The 23,276-nt window shown below is 32.7% G+C and overlaps 1 protein-coding gene across 3 annotated transcripts; it reads right to left on the reverse strand.

The window, feature by feature from the left end:
* Window positions 1–5,242: 5,242 nt before the first annotated feature.
* LOC148200761 (receptor-like protein EIX2) lies at window positions 5,243–9,402 on the reverse strand. Of its 3 annotated transcripts, XM_088112083.1 has the most exons (3): window positions 7,182–9,402; window positions 5,854–6,020; window positions 5,243–5,418 (listed from the first exon to the last, which is right to left on the reverse strand). In XM_088112083.1, exons 1-2 carry the CDS (start codon window positions 9,364–9,366, stop codon window positions 5,857–5,859), a joined length of 2,349 nt encoding a protein of 782 aa, XP_087968209.1. In that variant the 5' UTR covers window positions 9,367–9,402; the 3' UTR covers window positions 5,243–5,418; window positions 5,854–5,856. The 3 variants fall into 3 exon arrangements, with proteins under 3 accessions (XP_087968209.1, XP_087968208.1, XP_087968211.1); XM_088112082.1 differs by having other exon boundaries at window positions 5,854–9,402; XM_088112085.1 differs by lacking the exons at window positions 5,243–5,418; window positions 5,854–6,020 and adding an exon at window positions 6,350–6,535.
* Between the last annotated feature and the right edge of the window lie 13,874 nt (window positions 9,403–23,276).

Genomic DNA, 23,276 nt, shown 5'->3' on the forward strand with positions numbered 1-23,276 from the left:
AATCCTGGTCTTCACAATATTGGTGTAAGTATGCAGTTTGGTTGACAATGCAATTTTGTTCTCATTATCATTTTCTTTTTCTGTAAATATATGTTGTCTCTATCATGTTTATGTTTAGAGGCTCATATACTGGCTGTAAAAAGTCTTTAACATATTTGTATTTAAGCTCTTCTTTGCTTTATTGGTATGTTCATTAGGCCATTTTGTTCTTTGAATTTGCTACCTTGGCAGTTTATGGTACATATATGCGAAACTATCCTTATTATTTTAGCAGCAGTAGGTTACTTAGAATCTGTGTAACATATCAGATCATTTGCATTTAATTTTGTTAAAGAAACTGTGAAACGCTCAAGGCTCATGCCTCCACTAACAAAATCTAATACATCAAGAACTAACATTTGTTGATAAAAAGACATTTGCACTAGTAACTAAGTTTGTAGACGAGTTGATGTTTTATTGATGGTTATCCTTCTTTGTTTGTTCCACTAGGTGACATGAGTGGAATTTCAAAACTTGCATTTTTCTTGAGCAAGCTTCACTGTCTCTTCTTGTGAGGATAAAAGTTTAGATCTTATGTAATGCTCTGTCATTGTGTCAGGTTCATCGTCACCAACAATGGATCAGGTCATAGCATGATTGGCTTGAGGAAAGGAATCAAGTATTTCATTTATGTAGATATTATTATGATCCTTGATATTTGAAATGGTGACAATTCCATGATATATGTGATGTGATGAAAGATCAATGACAACCTTCTTGTCTGCTTAGGTATAAGGAGTATCAGCTTCAAGATTTTAGTTCTTGGTTTCTCAAAGAGGTAAACACTTTTGTCAACATGGAGAACTATTGTGCACAGTAATACCTCAACATCCAAAAGCTTGAAGTTTCTATCTTTTGTTTTAGTTAAACAATTCTCATAATTGGGAGAGTTGAAGGTTTGTCTTGTCAAATCTGAAGACTGCAATAACCTATCCAAAAAATATAAGGTGTGACCTATACTATTCCAAATTAGGTATATATGTATCTACTGAGTGTTGTCATGAGGTGATTTGTTTGGGAGTAATTAGACTTGTACCTCAACTTGTTTCAACTGCTAAAGCATCACTCAGTTTTTTACAAATTGAATACAACACTTAAGTCCCAATTCTGAATTCAAGGTTGAATTAATGGAATAGGTAGTTTCTGCATAGAATCACATCTAACTTGAATATGGTTGACTGTGCATTTCCATTTGTCTTTGCTAGACTTTGGTGTGATCTATTTGTGCAGATTACTCTAGGAAAGTTGAAAAAAAAGCAACCTTGCAGAAGATTTGTGAGCTGAACCCGTAAAAACAAGCAACAACAACCCTTCCTTTTTGAGTCCTTGCATTTGGAACAACAGTTTGCTGAAAAACAGCCCATGAGTGCATGCGTTGATGGTTAGGAAATTAAGGGAATTTGGATTTATGAGCATTGGATAACTAGAAACAGCCCATAGTCACATTTCTAATTATCTCTCCCATCTATTCTTTTTTCTCTTTCTGTAGTCTCAAACGTAACGTGTGGAATGTTTGCTTAAAAAAAAAAGACATACTACCTCGGTTCCCTCTGAACCGAGGCATAAAATCCTACGAAAAAAAATAAAAAAAATGAAAAATTTACTGCATCGGTTCCTTTGAACCGAGGCGAAATCCTTCACCTTTTTGCCTCGGTTCACAACCGAGGCATAAAGTTGTGGACTTTTTACCTCGCTTGTATATGCCTCGGTTCAAGAACTACTGCCTATGGGCGAAAATAACCGATGTTGTTTTCCCTAACTGTACTAGTGAGACCTATATTTCAATTCAGGTGTAGTTGACTTTTCATTACTAAAGAAGTTCCCCACTATAAAACTTTATAGAATTACTCCTCACTAGTGCAAAACGAGGATCCAAATGCGGTGGCATTTTTGCAATTTCAACCACCTTATAGGCCTCGGTTCCTTGAACCGAGGCAGAAAAACGTTTATTACCTCGGTTTCTTCATAACCGAGGTATAAAAGCCTGCAAAATCCAACATGTCTTCCTTCGCATTAAATTTTTGTTTTTTCAAACAATTTAGACATCGGTTAAGCAGATAACCGAGTCGGTATCCCTTCGTATATGTGAGCTTATGAAAGATAATATAGTTGTAAGTGTGTGATTCATATGAGGTTTCTTTGGAGGCAACATTGGAGAGAAATGAAGATGATGTTGCAGCTTAGACTTACTAGAAATTCTTAGTTCTATTATGTCATTTTGAAGAACCTTGTTATGTTTTAAGTTTCTAATTCTGGATATATTTTAGAATACTCTAGTGCTTGAAGTTTTAATTTCTTAGTAAGTTCTGGAAGACGGCAATCCTATAATACTTTAAGTACATCTCTTAACTGCTTTCTAAGATTATAAATTGGTGATGTCTTTGCATATATATCTGCTATATATTTGGGATGTCACAATAACCATATACAATTATTAACTCAATATTATACATTAATTGTTTTTATTTTTCTCACAATTGTATTTTAATTCACAAAATAAGTTTTAAAGTTATAAATATATAATAATATCTTAATTTTTTTCCTATACATTTTGTGACACCTTTCCTATCTCAAATGAGTAATATAAAATGTGAAAAATGATAAATAAAAAATTCATATATATTTAAAACTAAAACAAATAAAGAAATAAAAGTTTCAAAAGAAAATTCTCTTACTAAAATGCTGTTTACAGTTATTAATAATAAAATTATACTAAAAAGTATTGTTTTTTTACTAAAAATTGTTTTTATACAAATGTTATTTATCTTTAAATATATATGGTACCATCATACAAAGATATATGAAGCAATATAGAAGAACATAAATAAGTTTGTACTAATAAATCTTCTAAATTTACTCAACTAGAGTTAATTAGGTATAATTTAGTCAAAGCAGTTGGTCACAATCAACTATAATTTCACTATCATAAACAAATTTCCTGTTATAAAACCTCCAATGTAGAATATTGTAAAAACACTCCTACACAAATATACTTAAAAAAAAAAATATAAGACAAGATCACACCATCCGTACACATTAGACACTCTATATCTCATCTTGATGAAATATAAATTTTACTCACAGATATCACCATTCTATTTTTTAAAGTCTTTTTAAAGTATAAATGATATAAAAATTTATATTTACTCTATCAAATTTATTTTTATCCTGTTTAAAAGAAAATACAAATTACCTCGGAATTTGTATCTTGACTTCAAAATTTATAGCACTATTTTACTATACCTAAAATAAAAAAGAATATATGTTTTTTTTTTATAATTAACGATTATGACTTAAGTTTTAGAGATTTTTTTAGTGTAATGTTTTTGAGCAATGTTTTTGGATATGATTTTGGAGTGCAATGTTGAAAAACAAATTATAGATAACTTTCAAATCTTAATTAATAAAAGTGAATTACACAAGTCATTAAAAAGATAAGAAAATCTAATAATTATTTGCAATTGCTATTGACATTCAGTTTCATATTATTTTTATTATGTTTATACTATTTTATGTGAACATTATTTTATTTAAATAGTTTCATGTAAGTAAATAAAAGAATTTGCAGAAGAATTGAGCAATCATCACGTCAAACAATAAATGTGGGAATTGTAGAGTGATGCTCCCTTATACCATTTCTTTTGAACAAATCAAAAAGACTTTGAAAGTTGGGTCATCGCATTACAGAAAACGAAATACAATGAATGAACACATCAATAAGACTTTGAAAAGTAGGTCATCTTGTTACAGAAAACGAAATACAACCACATATGGTACAAATTTCATGTTCCACCTAAACTCATACGAAATTGTCTTCAATTTGAAAATCTCTTAATTTTTTTTTTCTAAAAACTCATTTACATTCCAATGCTTTTATAATTACAATGAGGAGAAGATTACTTCAAAATTAAGTGTTACACCGTACAAGAAAAAGTTTCAAGATGTTGAAATTAAATAATGTAAATTGTATAGGGATGATTTTTTATAATTGTCATCATTGTTTTTTGTTTTATTATCTTTTTTGGATTACTTCAATTGTAAAAATTAAATAAATGGGAAATTATATATCAAATTTGTCTACTTTATTATTTGTATAATTTGATTTCGTAACAAGTTTTTAGTTTCATTATTGAGACTGACGTTTGGTTTACTGAATAATGTATTATTTACCAATTGAAATTTGTTTATAATTTTTTTATATTATGTTTTATCATTTAAGTATAGTTAAATTTTATTTTATTTTATTTTAAAAAATATTATTTAATGTGTTGTTTTTAATTATTATTTTTCATTTGCATGAGAGACCAGATTGTTAATATCACCAATTCAGATTTATACATATGGTACATAATAATCAGTTTGATGAGTTATCCCATGAGAATCTATACGCCCACTTGATTATATTTTTGGAAATTTACAACACATAAAAAATCATTAGGTAACACAAAAATGTGGTTACACAATATTTATAACTTAGTCTCTATGTATTTATTGTGAATCTTAAATGTTCAACTTTATTAAATAATCTTAAATGTTCGAACAAACAAGAGACACTTTCGTTGCAATCAGGAAAAGATATTCCTGGTGCTATAGCTCTACCGAATCACCCTCCAAGACATGATTTCCACCCACTTTACATCTTTTGTTTCTCAATTTCACCATATTTTTCTTTTCTGTGTTCAACTGTTGCAGTTTGCATTAACTATTACTTGAAGTAGTTCTTTGGGAGAAAACCTGGGCTTCTAAATAACTTGAATGGTTTCGAATAACAAGTCTTTCTTCTTTCAATTTAGATGTAAATAATATTAAGCATGGAATAATTTAGTTCACATATTCTTAATTAATATTTTATTTATTATCTGGATTACATCATTCTCCAATATGTCTATATAAATAAAGTGAAGTACTATTCCAATCAATCCGCTGGACCGTTTGTTGAAACTGCATAATTAACATTTTTCAAACTGAAATTTCAGGAAATGTGTTTGGGCTATCAAAACATTCCCATCTGAATCACACACTTACAACTATATTATCTTTCATAAGCTCACATATACATTAAAAGGTCTAGTCAGAGTATTGGCTTTTGGAAATTTTACTTAATCACATTATCTTTGATAAGCTCAGGGGTACGTATTCCATTCATAACATTAAAAGACCTAGTCAGAAATTAACTTTCCTGAGGCAAATATATGAAATGTAATTAACTAAAAAACATGTGAGACCGAAGTTTGGATTATAAGAAAAGTATGAGTTAATATTAATAAAATGCATGATAATTTATATTTCATTACAAGCACACTAAGGGAATTTAAAGAAACATTGCCTTGTCCAAGCATTAACAAGCTCAGAGATCGAGTCGTTATGGATTTCAAGTGCCTGAAAATTGAAAAATAAAATGCAAAGATGTTAGTTCTTCGAAATGTGTACATTAAAATAAATAAAAATCTTATTCTTATTCACTAAAAAAATTTATCGTTTTGTGTTTAAAATTTTTATAGTAATAAGATTATTAATCAGGTTAATTTGTTTTTAAAAAAAAAACTAATGATAGGCTATATTTACATATTTAAATGCTCTTGTTCAATAAATCTTATGTCTTTGACAAAATTAGTTTCAAAAGCAACTAACTGAATTGTAAAAGGGATATACGATATTGAAAAAGTTATGTCTTTAACTGAATTAGTTTCAATAAATCTTATGTCTTTTTATTTTAATCAACAAAAAGTTATACAAATATTGAAAAAGGGATATACGATAATGTGCATTTAATATATAGAGAGCAAAATTATATAAAATTTATGATATTATTACCTGTTAATCTTTTTCCAGCTTAAGTACCTTAGCAAAGATTGTTATTTTGACACGAACATAATCTTCTAAGTTGAACAAGAAATTGAAATAGGCATGTCGACAAGAACGTTTGAATAAGATTGAACCAAATACCATCCAAAAGCTTACAACAAATCCAAATGCCATACCTACAAATAAATCATTATTCAACAATGAATATTCATCTTCGTGAACTTCAACATTCGGTTCTTGTGTAGATCCACCCTCAATACACAATTTCTCAAGTGGTGGTCCACAAAGACCAATATTATCTTCATAGCTGGATGTATTAAAACTCTGTAATTGTGTGCTTGTTGGAATTTCTCCCGTTAGACGATTATGAGATAAATCTAACATACTAAGAACATAATTTTGAGCAAGACTGGAAGGAATTGAACCAACAAATTGGTTTCTTGACAAATCAAGAGTCTCAAGTGATGTTAAGTTTCCAATGTTTGAAGGAATTTTTCCAATCAAATTGTTTCTTGATAAGTTCAATGAAATCAATCCAGATAATATCTCTATTTCTCTAGGAATTTCTTCTGAGAAATGATTGCTTGAGAGATCAATGCTTTTTAAAAGTGACAAACCTTCATTCATAAATATTCGTTTTGAACCTTTCCATGTCAACCATGCATTGAAATTGTTTGACATGCAATGGGAACTGCGATCACATACAACATCAGAAGATCTTGTTACGACCATTGACGTAAGATATTTGATGCATTCAGGAATTTTTCCAAATAAGTTGTTTAGTGAGAGATCCAAGATATGAATGTTTCTTAGAGAACAAAGCTTAAATGGTAAAGTCCCAAAGAATTGATTGTTTCTTAAACTTAAAAATTTCAACTTTTCTGTTGTCCCAATCCAACTAGGGATAGATCCTGATAAATTGTTTTCTGACAAATCAAGAATTACTAGACTTGTGCAATTTCTCAAAGAGAAAGGGATTTCTTCTACTAAATTGTTGTTTCTCAAAAATAATGCGCGAACATCAACTAGCAATCCCATTGAAGTAGGAATCTTTCCTGAAAAATTATTGTGACTCAAATCTAAATAAAATAGTGAGTTCAGTTGTCTCCAACAATCTGGGATATCTCCATATAAATGATTAAATGAAATGTCTAAATGAAATTGAACTGAAATTGCACCATCTCCACATAAAAATGAATGAGGATTTGAGAATTTATTTTTTGATAAATCAAGAGTTTCAGAATTCCGTAGAAATAGAGGAATAGAACCTTCAAACTGGTTTGATCCAAGGTCCATGAAAATAGAAACATATGTTAATGAAACATTTGGAATTGTACCTTGTAGATTGTTGTGTGAAATATCCATTGTCATCACTTTGTGTAATGGTAATTTAGCCCAAAACCATTCAGGAGTAATATCTGATATTGAAGCATTTGAAATGTCAATATCAATAAATTTATTTTGTGTCTGCAACCACTGGGGAAATGTTGGACCTAAATTGCAAGATCCCAAATTGATCGTTAACAATTGAAAAGGTGGGACCCAATTTTGGGTAAATGCCAAACCCAATGAATTGTGAGATAAATCCAAGTCCTTTAACTTAGACATATTAGCAAAGTGGTAGTCTGTCAGCACACCCTTTAAAGAATTTGAATAGATGTAGAGGCCCTCCAATTTAGGTGGAAATTGAAAGTCCTTAGGAATCTCTCCATTTAGCTTATTGTTGTCAAGATATAATCTTTTTAATGAATATCTAGCGCAACCAGACAAGTGCGAAATTATAGTTGGAAGCTCAACACTGAAGCTATTATCACTCATGTGTAATGAGTGCAAAGTACATGCATTCCCAAACGATTTTGGAATTCCACCTTTAAAGAAATTTCCGCCAATTGACAAATCCTCCAAAGTAGATGGTAACTTTACACCTTCAGGTATCCTTCCACTTAACCGATTTCCATAAAGAAACAATGATTTCAAAGAGGAGAATACTGAAATGTCAAACAAAGTGCCAGTGATGTCATTTGATGACAGATCCAATTCTTGCAATGAGTGTCTAACGCAACCACCAGATAAATTACTAAGAATGGATGGAAGGCCTTCTGTCAACTTGTTTTCATACAAGTATAAAGAATGTAAGGTGCATATATTTGAAAAATATTTGAAATCGCTGGCCTTGAAATAATTAGAGGAGAGGTCAAGAAGCCTAAGCGAATTCATGACGACGCCAAAATTACTTGATGTGCAACCCTCCAAGTGGTTATCACTAAGGTCAAGCTCCACAAGGCTGGAAGTGATGTTTGACACCCACTGGAATACCATTGCTGACTTGAAGGTGTTATGAGAAAGATCAAGGACGGAGAGGGAAGTAGAAAAATTGAACTTAGAAGGCATGGATGACAGAATGAAATCATCGGAAAGGCTACAATAAACTATACTTAGTTCTCTTAGTTCGGGTAGCTTCGCTATCACTTGCAACAAATTATAAGGATGAAAATTTGATACAGAGCCCAAGTAAAGATGGGTTAAAGAAAGGAGATTTGAGAGCCAATGACCTCCATGGGTAAGGTTAAGAGCATTATATCCTCTAAGATAAAGCTCCTGCAACTGGGAGAGATTTCCAAGTTGAGGTGGTATTCGTTCAAAAAAATTCTCACTGAGATCAAGATGCTGCAACCGGAAGAGATTTCCAAGTTGAGGAGTTATATTTCCTTCTAAAAGATTGTCACTGATATCAAGATGTTGCAACTGGGAGAGGTTTTCAAGTTGAGGAGGTATGTTTCCTTCGAAAAGATTGCCACTGAGATCAAGATGCTGCAACTGGGAGAGGTTTCCAAGTTGAGGAGGTATACTTCCTTTGAAATAATTCTCACTGAGATCAAGATGCTGCAACTGGCACAGATTTCCAAGTTGAGGAGGTATATTTCCTCCGAAATTATTGTCAGTGAGATCAAGATGCTGCAGGTGGAAGAGATTTCCAAGCTGATGAGGGATTGAACCCTCTAAATAATTCCAACCAAGATTTAAGTATTTCAAATGAGAAAGAGACCCAAATTGGGTTGGAATTTTTCCGTCAAAACCACATGAAGAGAGATCAAGATATCCTAAGTTTCTGAGAGAGCCAAGAAACTCTGGAATGTTGCTGTCTCGGAAATAATTAGAACTGAGGTTCAAATACTGTAATTGTGGCAACTCCATCAACGACTTGTGGATCTCTCCGCTCATATAACGTCCAGAGTCATCTGGATATTCTCCGTGAAGGTCGAGGATTGAAATATGGTTAGTGAGGTTGTTGCAGCGAATCCCCTCCCATTGGCAGCAGTCAGGAGTGGTCCAAGATGATAGCATGCCGTAGTCATCCACAATGGCAGCCTTGAATTGGAGGAGTGCTTCCCTCTCCTCTGGAATGCATCTAATCTCCTCTTCACCATTAACAACCTCCCACACCCCACACAGCACAAATATCATCAATCTTAAAAAACCAAAAATTTGATTTTTCATTGAGTTTGTTTTGGATGTTATCATCACACACAAAAACTGATGAATCAAATATTAATACTAGATTCGTGTTGGTGAATTAAGCACTCTCCATAACCATATATATATATATATATATATATATATATATATATATATATATATATATATATATATATATAACAAAAGAGTTCTATGATTGCCACAACTCAAAACTATAAAATACAAAATTACCAGATTATTTACCAATAAAACTTTTCCACAGCTAGACAACTATTCTTTCTATTTCATTTTTTACAACTTTATATTTTGTTATATTTACCTTTTTCTTAAATGTTATTAATTATTAACGAATTTTTTACCATATTTATTTTTTCCTGTTCTTTCACTATTTTTTTTATATTTGAACCAATTAAAATATGAAATTTATGAAAAAAATCTATATAGACATGAATATATTTAATATTTTACATTTTACAAATCCTACAATAGTTTCTTTGTATATTCATAAAAGTGAGACATTTAATTTATCCTCGTGAGTTTTGTAGTAAAATATATATTTGAACCCACTAGTATATCAACCATATATAATTCATAGATGGAGAATTGTATATTTTATAGTAGATTTTCTCCACTCTAGTAGAATTGTCTCTCGTAGAGAATTTCTGTTTGCATGAAAAAAAAGAGTATTTTTTTTTGTTAACTTCCAAAATGCATAATTTTAAAATTTCAGTTTTGTAATTTATGAATTAAATATATCCAAGTTGCTGAAACTCAATTTTGTGTAACCTCCATTGAAAGCACTCATTTAACATAAAGGTATTGCTCACCAACAACAAGATGTAATGATATTTAATAAAACATAATTTTCTTATAACTTGTCTACCACAATTTTTGCAAAATTTGTCACTTAATTAGCATGAGAATATTCCACCCTTATGTTCATTAATGGAAGTATATTAAATTCATTTTGAATTATATTAAATTCAAAGAGCAAAAGTAATTTTTTGGGTTTAAATCTTCGGATGGTCCTCGTATTTGTATGGAAATTTCAAGTAGGTCCCCATATTTCCAATTATCTCAATTGGGTCATAATATTTGTAAAATTGAGTCAATTTTGCTCTTAAGTTGTCACAAATGGTAATAGTTGGTGCTTACGTGTTGCATAATTAATATGCTGATGTCAAAATATTTTATTATGTGGACTTTTTTTTTTTAATTTAAGAGATTATGACATGGCAACTCGTGGTCATTCTCTTCTTCTCTTTCGTTTTGATCTTCTATCTCGCGCAAGGAAAGTGGTTGCGATGGCGCGAACAAGCGACATTCGTAGTGGCTCGCGGCAACGTGTTGAGCGTTCTTCTTCTTTCCCCTCTTTTTTTGCGTTGCTTCGCGTTGCGAGGAACTTCTTCCCTCTTCTCTTTCTGGTTCTGTTCAAAAGTTGCAGGGAGGAGGTAGTTGGGAAATAAGAAAGATATTATTTTATGGGTACCATGTGATTGAGAGAGGGTAAATTGGATTCCTTAACATATTCTGGAAGAAAAAAAATTTAGGAGAAATAATTTACGGCTTAGGTTTCTTTTCTTTTAATTACTTATAAAAAGTTAATTGTGAAAATGGATGATTCAGAACCCAGAAGCAGCGCCATTGAGAGGCACCATATACACGAGAAGCTCAGTGCAAGCCATTTCCCCCGCTTTTGCTCGAACCCTAAGAGAGTGAAAAAGCTCTCTTATGTCTAGGTCACGCGATTCTTATGTGTTCTCTGGTTGTTGATGAAGGCGCGATCTGCGGTTTTAATGGAGGTTGCGAGGCAGGTAGAGAAAAAGCTCGTGGTGGCACAAAGGTTGGGCAAAGGTGAAGGAACGTCGCGAGGCAAATGCGAATATGGGTTTTCTGGTTCTTGTTGTTTCTTTGATTTGCAAGTGGTGATGGTTTCGCCGTTTTGCAGAGGCAAAGGCTGCTAGCGGTGGTGCTTAATGGTGGAGGCATCACTAGTGCAGTAAAGGGAAACGACACCGGTTATTTTCGGTTATACGCAGCGGTTCATGAACCGAGGTATATACAGGCGAAGCAAAAAGGGGTAGCCTTTTTGTCTCGGTTTAGATTTGAGGTAGTATGTAGAGGTCTTTTGCCTCGGTTGCTTTTGATTTGAGGCGATAAATGCCTTTTTTTTAGAAAATGGGGTCTTTTGTCTATTCAAAATATTTTTTTTTATCTGCAATGGACAATGGAGGCGACAAAGAAATGGATGAAGGCGACAATGAACAACCAAAGGAAGTGATGAACGGTCGAAGGTGGCGACGAACAACCAGTGGCGGCGACGAATGGTAGGTGGCGACAACGAACAGTGTTCGCGCGAGAGAAATAAAGGGAGAACCGTTCGCACGACAGAAATGGAGCCAACGAAGATGGAGACCACACCAAACACTCGTGCAAGAGAAATGGAGGCTACAAAACAACAACTTCGCCTAAAAGAGAGAATGGTTACTCGAGGAAGAAAAAGGAACATTAGGATAAAATTTATTACGATTGTGGCCAGTGGTGGAGGAAGCGACAAAGCCTAATGGTGGAGGCAGCGATGGCGGCCAACGGCGGTAGCTAGTGATGGAGGTAGAGGCGGTGGAGCGGCAAGGAACCGTTGTTCGCACGATTGCGAAGCTGCAATTCGCGTTTACTCTTTGACGGAATAAGAAGAGTGAAAATGTGCTTACTGTGTTATGGATCTGGAATATAACCATCGAAGAGGCTATTACCTCGGTTATAAATAAAACCGATGCGTAAATCTACTAGAAAAAATTCAAAAAAAAAGTTGTAAATGCAAAATTTGAAAATATCTACTGACTATAGGCCTCGATTCGTGGTTAAACCGAGACATAAAGGGCCTATGACATCGGTTAAAATGGAACCGAGGCAGTAGATGTTGAAAAAAGGGATATGGAACGTTCAAGATCAGAGGTTGTCAATTTTTGGCAGGACATACTGCCTCGGTTGGTCAGAGAACCGAGGTAGTAGACCAATTTCAAAAAAGCTGTAAGAGTTTTTCGCCTTGGTTGGTCAGGGAACCGAGGCAGTAAGCCTATTTTGGAAAAGTTGTCAGAGTTTTCGCCTCGGTTGGTCAGAGAACCGAAGCAGTAGGCCAATTTCAAAAAAGTTGTTAGGGTTTTTTGCCTTGGTTGGTCAGAGAACCGAGGCAGTAGCTTCTTTTAATAAAGTTGTGAGCCTAAAAGCTAGTTTTGTACATAATTTTATGTGGTTTTAGGCATCGGTTCTCTTTTTAACCGAGGTTATAAAGGTTTTATGCCTCGGTTCCCCTCGAACCGATGCATATAAGTTCGCTATAACTACAAAAATGACACCGCGTTTTGATAGGCTTCGATTTTGTGTAAACCGAAGCCTATTATGGGAGTTTAAAAGCGAATTTTGTACTAGTGCATGGTGCCTTGATAAGGAGGAACGCGATTAGAATTATGTGCTTCTCTAGTTGTCTTTGCAAGTTGAGGTTGCTGGTGAGGATGATGGAGGTGCGGAGCTTTGTGGTTGTGGTCATGGAAGCGCGACTTGGGATTTCTGGGTGGCGCAATTCAGCTTTGCGGTGCGGCAGTGGTAGCGTCTTCGCGGCGGTTTTCCGGGGCTAGGGTTTTGCAAAGGAGATGACGATGATGATGATGAGGCAGTGGCGATTTGGGGTTCAAAGGGTTTTCCAAATTGGATCTCTGTGATTTTTCTTAGTGCAGGCCATTTTCCCCCTTTTTTTCTGCTTGCATAATTTTTCTATTTTTTTTTTTAATTTATTAAATTACATGTCATCACTGGCAGCATATTTTTTTAATAAAATATTCACCTCAACACATTTTAATGCCGTATGTGAAAATTTAACGGACAGGGCTTAATTGGTTTAATTTTTCAAATATTTAGTCCCAATTGAGATATTTTGCAAATATATGAACCCAATTGAGACAGTTAGAAATATGAGGACTCACTTGAGATTCTCATACAAATACGAAGACCATCCGAGAATTTAAACCTATTTTTCTGCTAAATCGATGCAACAAACAATAGAGCTTTGGGTTATAGTCTAGGAAAAATTAAATCAGACATATCCTTCATTATTTGTATTTATTTGTATGTGTATCTTGATTTTCATTGGACAAGCTTCATAATGCAGTTGATTTTTCAAAACTATCACAATCAATGGCTACAAAGAAAAAGATAAACTTGAAGTGGTGCTGCAACACAACGCAGTGACAGTCGAATAGAAGGATTTTCATGCATTCTATCGGTGGCACCAATCCAATAGAATGAACTGCAAGCTTCAACAATGGATGAAGAAACAGGTAAAAACCAAAAAGATTTGACACTAAAATTAGATCGGTTATATGGAATAATCCATCTAATATGTTATCCTTTTTTTAAAAAAAAAAACTGACATATTAGATATCACGTCTAAACCCTAATACAATTATCTAGGAATCTGTATCTTGACTTCAAAATTTATTTCAGTAGTTCACTATGTCTAAAATATAAAAAAATATACTTTTTAATAATTAACCATTATGACTTAAGTTTTAGATTCATTTTAGTGAAATGTTTAGACTAGGTTTTAGATACGATTTTTTAGTGTAGTGTTGAAAACCAATTTATATATGACATAAACATATTAATAAAAGTGAACAAGTCATTAAAAAATAAGAAAAATATTCTGATAATTTATTTCAATTGTTTAACAGATTCAGTTTCACATGATTTTTATTGCGATTCTACTATTTTATGTGAACATATTTTATTTAGATAGTAGATGTAGGTAAATAGAAAAACTTTAGAAATACTTGAATAATCTCATTCCATACGTGAAAATTTTTATGAAGTGTATTGTCGCTTATATCACATTCCACAAAACAAAGAAAAAAAAAGACTTAATCGTGTATAGTGGGATGGTCCCTTATACCACTTTCTCCAAACAAAACAAACAGACTTTTAAAATTTCATGTTCAATCAACTTCAACTCAATTTAACCATTTAATACTCAATATACACTTTAATAAACTAAATATAATTCTTCTCCCAAATGTCAAATTTCAATTAAAACTGATTTTCTACTCCAACATCACCCATACAAAATTGTCATCAATTTTATAAATCACATACATACAAAGAATTAGTCATCATCCAATTAAAATTTGAATTCAACTCTAAGCATAAATTAGTTTGGTTATTCCTGCTACAATTTAAGCTTCAAGAACAAATTCCAATTTATTTTATTAATAATTATTGTTTTTATAAACGTTCAACTTTAAAATATAATTTTATTCCATTTCCCGTACAACTAGTTCATACTGAATATGGTTATACAATTTTGGAAGTTATCTCATGAACAAAAAACGTAGATGTAAACTCAACCACACATATATAAAATTTTTTGATTAAAAATTTAATCTAAACTTGATAGGACATCATTCCACCATTTATTGACATTCCAAATATATCCAAATTACAAATACTTCAAAATAGCTTACTTCAAGAGTGTTTGATTTACAAATCAACCATATTACGGATCTAAATTAGCCGGTATTAATCTAATCAATTTAGATATGGTTAGATTATGAATCCAAACCAAATCAATAATTAATGAATAATATATACTGTAGATTAACTTGATCTTCAAACTATAGAGCACCTAAGGTTCTCTCTTGATTTTCTTTTTTAATGGGATGAAAAGAAAGAAACAAATTACCGCTTTATGTAACTTTTGTTAGTTACTTTTTCTTAAGTTTCAATACTTTAATTTGGTCCCTTAAGAAATTAAAATATTGTTTATGGCCTCTATATACATGTCCTTAGCCATAACTTAATTAATTATATCATTTTAATAAATTGGCTAATAAAATAAAATGATCCTAACACATTTAATAATTTTGTGTGTGTGTATGTGTGTGTGTGTCTGTGTCTGTGTGTGTGTGTCTCTGTGTGTCTGTGTGTGTGTGTCTGTGTGTGTGTGTGTCTGTGTGTGTGTGTGTTTGTGTGTGTGTGTGTGTGTGTGTGTGTGTGTGTGTGTCTGTGTGTGTGTCAGTGTGTGTGTGTGTGTGTTTGTGTGTGTGTGTGTGTGTGTGTGTGTGTGTCTGTGTGTCTGTGTCTGTGTGTGTGTGTGTGTGTGTTTGTGTGTGTGTGTATGTGTGTCTTTGTGTGTGTGTGTATGTGTCTGTGTGTGTGTGTGTGTCTGTGTGTGTGTGCCTGTGTGTGTGTGTTTATGTGTGCGTGTGTGTGTGTGTCTGTGTGTGTGTGTGTGTTTGTGTCTGTGTGTGTGTGTGTTTGTGTGTGTGTGTGTGTGTGTGTGTGTGTGTGTGTGTGTGTTTGTGTGTGTGTATGTGTATGTGTGTGTGTCTGTGTGTGTGTGAACTAAAGTAGTCTTCATGGTATGCAAAAATCTTTATAGATATTTTAGACTTTATGAACTCAAAATTGTCATGGTATGCTTTAAGCATATTCAAAAAATCTCCTTGCATTACATTCGCATTTAGAACTAAAGTAGTTTTCATTCCATCAATCGCTACCAAAACCTAACAACGATCACTAGTGCTAACATAACTAAATGACATGGATTCATTATTAAATGTATAGCATACAAATTACATGAAGGTGACTTGTACACGTCTATTTTGAACTACTTCTTACATTATCTCAATGAGATCAATATAATAACCTTAATATGTAGAGTATAACTTTTGAGTAATAAATCATATATTTATTAAACCAAATATGTCCAAAAGGCGATGTATGCATTAATGAAATCAAACATAGAACACAAACACCCAAAAGTGACTATCTCCCACCAAACCAAAGATTCCTTAAATGTAAAACACTCATATGAGTGACATGCTCATGAAAAACCTTGGGTGTAAGTCCCTTTGTAATAGGATATGCTATCATGGAGTTTGTCCTTAAGTGTTCAATGGAAATTTGTCCATTATATACCCTTTCTTTAACAACCAGGAATTTAATGTCAATGTGGTTTGACTTGCTCGAGCTCCAATTGGTTTTAGAATATAATACAACTAATTTGTTGTCGTAATATAACTTAAGTGGTCTTTTAATTCCTTCCACAATGGGTAGTCTTGTGAAAAAAAATTCAGTAATATCTTGATTTGATGTCTCATAGCATGCTACAAGTTTTGTAACCACAGTGGATGAAGTCGTAAGGGTTTGCATGGTAGTGGTTCAAGAAACTACACCACCAATTAGCATCAAAATGTAACCTGAAATGGACCTTAAACTATATTGGTATACTACAAAATTGAGTAAGAATACCAAATAATCTCTTATTGATCTAACCATTTATTTGTGACCTTATAAACCTTGTTCTCTTGAAATACCCCATAACTCTTTTGGGGGTTTTTCAATGATCCATTCTTAGATTTCTTAAATATCTGCTTGAAACCCCAATTATATCAAACATCCTACAGTTGAAGCATAGGGAATCTTCTGTATTTCTTGAGTTTCCTAATTTTCTTTTGTGCATTAATTGAGATTGAATTTGTCTCCCTTAGCAATAGGAGAATCCCTTAATTTACTATCCTTGATATCAAATCTTTTAATTATGTCATCAACATACTAAATCAAGAAAAAAAAATTTTGCTCCCACTGAATTTTTGATACACACAATCATCAACAACATTCACCTCGAAACCAACTGAGATAATTATTTGATGAAATTTGTGATACCATTAATGAGATGTTTGATTTAGCGTATAAATGAATTTTTTTCAGTTTGCAAACCATATTCTTTGGGTTTCTTGATAGAAAGTTTTTTGGCTTGCAGTATATGAGTTGTCTCGTCAATGTTGCCATTGAGAAACATTGTCTTGACATCCATTTGATTAAGCTGCAAATCATAATGTGCAACAAGAGCCCTAATTATTCTAAAAGAGTCTTTCAACAAAACTGGTGAAAAAGTCTCTTTAAAACAATCCATTCCTTTTGAGTATAGCCCTTCGCCACAAGACAAATCTTATATCTCTCCGCATTATCTTTAGAATCTCTATTGGTCTTATATATTCACTTACTATCAATAAGTTTCACACCTTCTGGTAATGAGACAAGTTCTCAAACTTTATTATCTTGCATGGACTTATACTCCTCATGAAGCAGTGGTTTCTGATGATCTTAATTTTGCCCTTGTAGAGATTATGATCTTGCTAGAGGTTCTGAACTTGCTTAATCATAAGAAACTGTATAAATTGAATATGAAAATTTCATCAATTCTTTCTCTGACCTTATTCTTCCCTCCCTAAATTCAATATCCTTGAACATTATGATTGTTCCCGTCTAAAAAAATAAACTTTAATTTGGGAGCATAGAATTTTTAGCCCCTGATCTTGTTCTTTAGGTTTGTTTACATTTAACGCATTCAACACAAGCAAAAGTTTGTCAACAACTCAATTTTACGCGTAGTACTATACAATTTGGTATTTAAGGATTCATTATGAGAAGTAACTTTTCTAGCATATATAGCCAAAAGTGAACACGTTCCAACAATCATTTAAATTTAAAGACAATCTGAATTCGTTATATTCCAAACAAACACAACTAATACCATTTGTCCAAATAAACAAAGTGAAATCAAATTCTACCTAAATGTCAATACAAATAAAGTGTGTTTCGAATCCAAATAAAATAACTATGAATTTCATAAGTAATTATGAAATTCAACTCTTATTTTCTATAGGATTATAAATGTATATATATTTCTTTAGAAAAATTAAAATAAGATAAATAAAAATAAATATATTGAGTGTAGGGAGCATGTAACATCACAAATTAATAGTATAAACTACTAAAAGAAATCATCACATGTTGAATATAAAAAAACAATTAACTAAAAAAAAAAAAAAAAAAAATATATATATTATATATATATATATATATATATATTATTGGTTTCATAGTTCTTTTACGGATAACTGTGATAGTTGATGGGGTTGAAGTGTAGAGTAGTAGGTTACTCTTTTGTTCACTTATGTTGAATGACTTTATTACATATGTAATTTCAGTATATATATATATATATATATATATATATATATATATATTTATTTATTTGTGGTTTCCATACTATTGATAAATGACATTATACTGAAATTACAAATGTAATAAAGTCATTCAAAATAGGTGAACTTTTATTAACCTATTACTCTATACTTCAGCCCCTTCAACGTCCAACACCTAATCTACGAGACATCATTCTTTGCTCACACTATTTAGGTGATCCTTACAAAAGAGAAAAGAAATCAATCAACTGACATAAATAGAAGGGTAAGTTAATTTACCGAAAGGCATACATATAACTAAAACATAATTGTTAACACATTGATACAAATAAATTAAACAATCCTAAGAATATAATCATGCAACAGATATGACTTTTCTTATCACTTTTGTTGTTTTTGAACGTTAAGAATTTAATTTCATTTAATGTTTGCTCATAACAACAAATTTGATCAGTGGAAAAGGTGATAAACGATGATTTAATCAGTGGAATCGAAGAAAAAGGTGAAAATAGGAAGGAAATCATGGAGAAGTATGAAACCCTAGCAGAGGATGATGTTTAGAGTGTTGTAAAAAGCTGATAAAACAATATTTCCTGAGGCGTGTAGAGTCACTGTCCTTAAGGACTTATCCGCGTGTATTGCGTAAGTCCCCCAAGATACTACAGGAACTTCCCAAAATATTTCTGAGGATCTCAAAACTAGGAAGGATCTCTAAAAAGAGTATAAAATGAACCCATAATTTTATTAGAAGGAAAGAGAGAGGAGAGACTAAGAAAATGAGAGGATGAGAGAAATAGTTTGATGTGTTTTAGAATGGGAAAAGTTGTTCTATTTATAGAACATGTAAAGCACCTTGCAATCAAAGAAATTGAACGTTGCAGCTCTTAATAAAAGAAATTGATCGTTGCTTCATAAACTTTTAACGTTGGCAATTAATAAAATATTAACTTTGCCAAGTAAAATATTAACGTTGTAATCCAACGTTCTTTTGCAATCAATATTTTACAACAATCCCCCACTTATTGCAAAAGAAAGTTAAAATAAAAGGTCTTTGACTAAAATAGTTTAAACATTAAAAGAAATATGAACTAGTTTATATCCTAGGTCTCAAGATGTAATGCATCAGAGCTGGTATAGCAAGCTATATGAACTAGTCTTAGATTGAGATACTTAACACATAGTATAGTTGGTATAACAAGCTATATGAACCAAAGACACTTGACGTGTGTTAGAGGTTTATCAATCACAATACATCCCCAAAATCCTTGTTGTTATCACTGTGTTGCACTTATCATGCGCGTGCCCGGTATTCATGAGTGCTTTAGAGATCATTCCAAGATCTTATACAAGCAGCCCCACTCAACACTCATATAAGTGATTTCATCAAGTGTATGCTGCAAATCATACACCACCCATAAGCGATATGAAAATCATTAAAAACTTTGTTTAAGCTAAAATTCTTTCACAACATACATATTTAATGACAAAGTTTAGCCTCTCAATAATGCAGTCTTTAGCACTTTCACACACACAATAGGAAGGAACATAATTGATTAAAATCAATTTAGTGCTATCAGAACTAACAAGTGACTTGTTTTTACCGATATGAACCTTATTCATGGGATCTCCATTCACAAAGGTTGGGTTACCATCACTTGTTTGTTTACAAGTGGCTTAAGTCTCATTTCCCTCGATGTTTCTAATAACATTTGTCTTCCCAAAGAGTTTTGTCAGAGGATCTGCTAGATTTCGTTCTAACTTCACATAATCAATGGAAATAGTTTCACTTTTTAGCAGCTGCTTCACCAAATTGTGTCTCAATTGGATATGTCTATTCTTTCCATTGTAATTCTTGTTTTAGCTATAGCTATTGTCGATTGGTAATCACAATGTATTGATAATGATGGGGTAAGTTTCATTCCTAGTGGAATGTTTTCTAACAGCAACAAACTCAGATTCCATTGTTGATCTTTCAATAATTATTTGTCTGGCTGATCTTCATGTAATCGCACCACCCCCAAGTGTGAATAGATAACCACTAGTGGATTTTGTCTCATCTGAATGAGAGTTCCAGTTACCATCACTGTACCCTTCTAGTACAGCGGGAAATTCACTGTATTCAATGGCATAATCCATTGAACCTCTTAAGTATCTCATAAGCCTAACAAGTGCATCCCAATGTTCCTGATTTGGACATTGAGTGTACCTACTCAGTCTACCTACTGCATAAGCAATATCAGGTATAGAAAAGCTCATCAAGTGCAATAAGCTCCCAATTATCTGGGCATACTGAGGCTGAGATAATGATTCTCCTCTATTTTTCATTAATTTAGAATTAGCATCATAAGGGGTACTCGCTGGTTTGAGGTCATAAAACCTAAACTTCTTAAGAATTTTCTCAATATATTGTTCTTGGGATAGTAATATACTACATTTCTTATGATTCTAATACCTAAAATCACATTGGTTTGACCTATGTCTTTCAATTCAAAATTTGATCCTAGAAACCTTAGTTTTTTATATTATATGATTGCATGAGTCAATCATTAGCATGTCGTTCATATATAAATATATAACGACATATTCTCTACTTCCAGATTTAGAGTAACATCCTTAGGTGAAAAGCCCAATTTATTTCTTCAAGTAATTAAGTAAAATTACCTACACCCTCACAATTTTAAAATATTTAAGATTGGTAAACGAGAAAATACCTGGTTGTGCTTCTCTCTTAGTAGGTAAAGTATACGAAAAATTACTCAAGTACCTCATCTTCTTATTTCTTTCCCTTTCTCTGGAGAGAAAATCTTCTCCACCTTTCCTCAAACATTACAAAGGCATGACAAATGAAAATTAGGGTTCATCATCCTAACTCCAATGAACTCTAAGTTGTCGCCTCGTCTCCCTCTTGTTCATCCTTATCTACGGTCCCGTCTGAGTTCTGGAAACAAATCCTCCGAGATTGAGTTGTTGATGTCAGCCATAAGTTCTTAAGATTGTTGTGAAAAGCTGACAAAACAGTATTTCCTGAGGCATGTAACGTCACTGTCTTTAAGGACTTATCCGCGGTGTATTGCCCAAGTCCGCCAAGATACAACAAGAACTTCCCAGAATATTTCTGAGGATCTCAGAACTAGCAAGGATCTCTAAAAAGAGTATAAAATGAACCCAGAATTTTCTTAGTGTTGAACCCTCGACAAGTGTAACCGAATCGTATCAAGTAATAAAACTGGTAAGACCAAGTATCGTTCTCCCAAAGGACTCACGGCCTAGACAATTATGTGATTGGTTGATTATCTAAGACTTGTGACCAAAATATTGTAGGTTTAAATGCAAAATACTAAAAAGTAAATATGAATGCATGAATTGATCAATGAGAAAGAAGAAACAAAACACGTGGTATGAAATATATGAATGAATATGTTGTTGGGGTTTATCAATTTCATCCTATCCACTCTCATGTATTCAAGAATTCATCTTTCTTCATTAGTTGTTAATGTCACTTTCTAAATTACCTTAAACCCGATGTCTCGACGAAGAAAGCCTAATCATAATCACTAGTTTACAATGTCTTGTCTCCCTAGCAATTACTCATGCATTATAAAGCAAAGAAGCTTAAAGGAAACCAACCATCATACTCCTATGTCTAGGTTTATACTACTATTAGGAGAGATTCCCCAGATTTAGATTTCCCCATATGTGTCCATATCGACAAAATCAATAATCATGACATTGAATGAGTTAAACAATGCAAGCTTATAGCAAAGAGGAAAAACCCTAACAATTAATGAAAGAAAACATGTATCTTTAAAAGATCTTGAAGAACAAATTCAATACATGAGAGCTTCAAAGGATTACATTGATTCCCCAACAACAATAAAAGTTTAGTTCACCATGTTCATGGTGAAACTAGATGAAATACAATGAAGGAGTGAAAGATAAAACCCTAGAGAGGTGAGAAAGGAGCTGTAGCATCCAAAATCCTCCTCGAAGGGGTGAAAGAGTGTGTTTTTGCTTCGTTCCAGCCAAAGATGCTTGACCTAGGTTAACTAAAACCTTATATAGTATTCTAAAAATTACAGAAAAGTAAGCCCAAGGGCATAAGAATGCCGCTCAGTGGTAAATACCGCTCAGCGGTAAGCGCGTGATTGTTATTTTGCCCCTCAGTTGCAGTTTTGCCTCTCAACGGTGTCTGCAGGTCTTCAAAGTGTCGCTCAGCGGTAAATGGCGCTGAGCGGTACTTGGGGCCTTTCCTTTTTATGCACTTTTTCTGCCTTTTCTGAATCCAACTCTTAGCTCCTTCACTTCTTTCACTCAATTCATCTGAAAACTTACAAAAACAAGGAAATCAAGCATAATACATGTCCAACTCTCTTATTTACATAACTTCAACAAAAACATATTTCCAAGCTAGTTTCTAAGTCATAAAGGTTGTCTTTAAGGTCAAATTTAAGTGTAAAAATAACATTTTTTCAACTGTTATCACTTAGAAGGAAAGAGAGAGGAGAGAATGAGAAAATGAGAGAATGAGAGAAATAGTTTGATGTGTTTTGAAATGGGAAATATTTTATTAAAGCACCTTGCAATCAAAGAAATTGAACGTTGCAGCTCCTAATAAAAGAAATTGACCGTTCCTTCATAAAATTTTAATGTTGGCAATTACTAAAATATTAACTTTGCCAAGTAAAATATTAACGTTGTAATCCAACGTTCTTTTGCAATCAATATTTTACAACATAGAGTTGGAGAAAATTCGTAAGACAACAACGAAGATGTGGTTCTGTGATGTACGAATGCAAAATCAACAAGAAACAAAGAGAATGAAGATGTATGCTCCTGTTGAAGAAGTCTCGAGAATGAGAAGTGAAAAATGTGAGAGGATGGAGATGTGAGGGGTTCGCGAAAATGAAAAGAGAT

This window comes from Vigna umbellata, chromosome 4 (assembly GCF_029865625.1).
Source record: "Vigna umbellata cultivar VRB3 chromosome 4, Vumbellata_1.0, whole genome shotgun sequence".
In the NCBI taxonomy this organism is placed as follows: Eukaryota; Viridiplantae; Streptophyta; class Magnoliopsida; order Fabales; family Fabaceae; genus Vigna; species Vigna umbellata.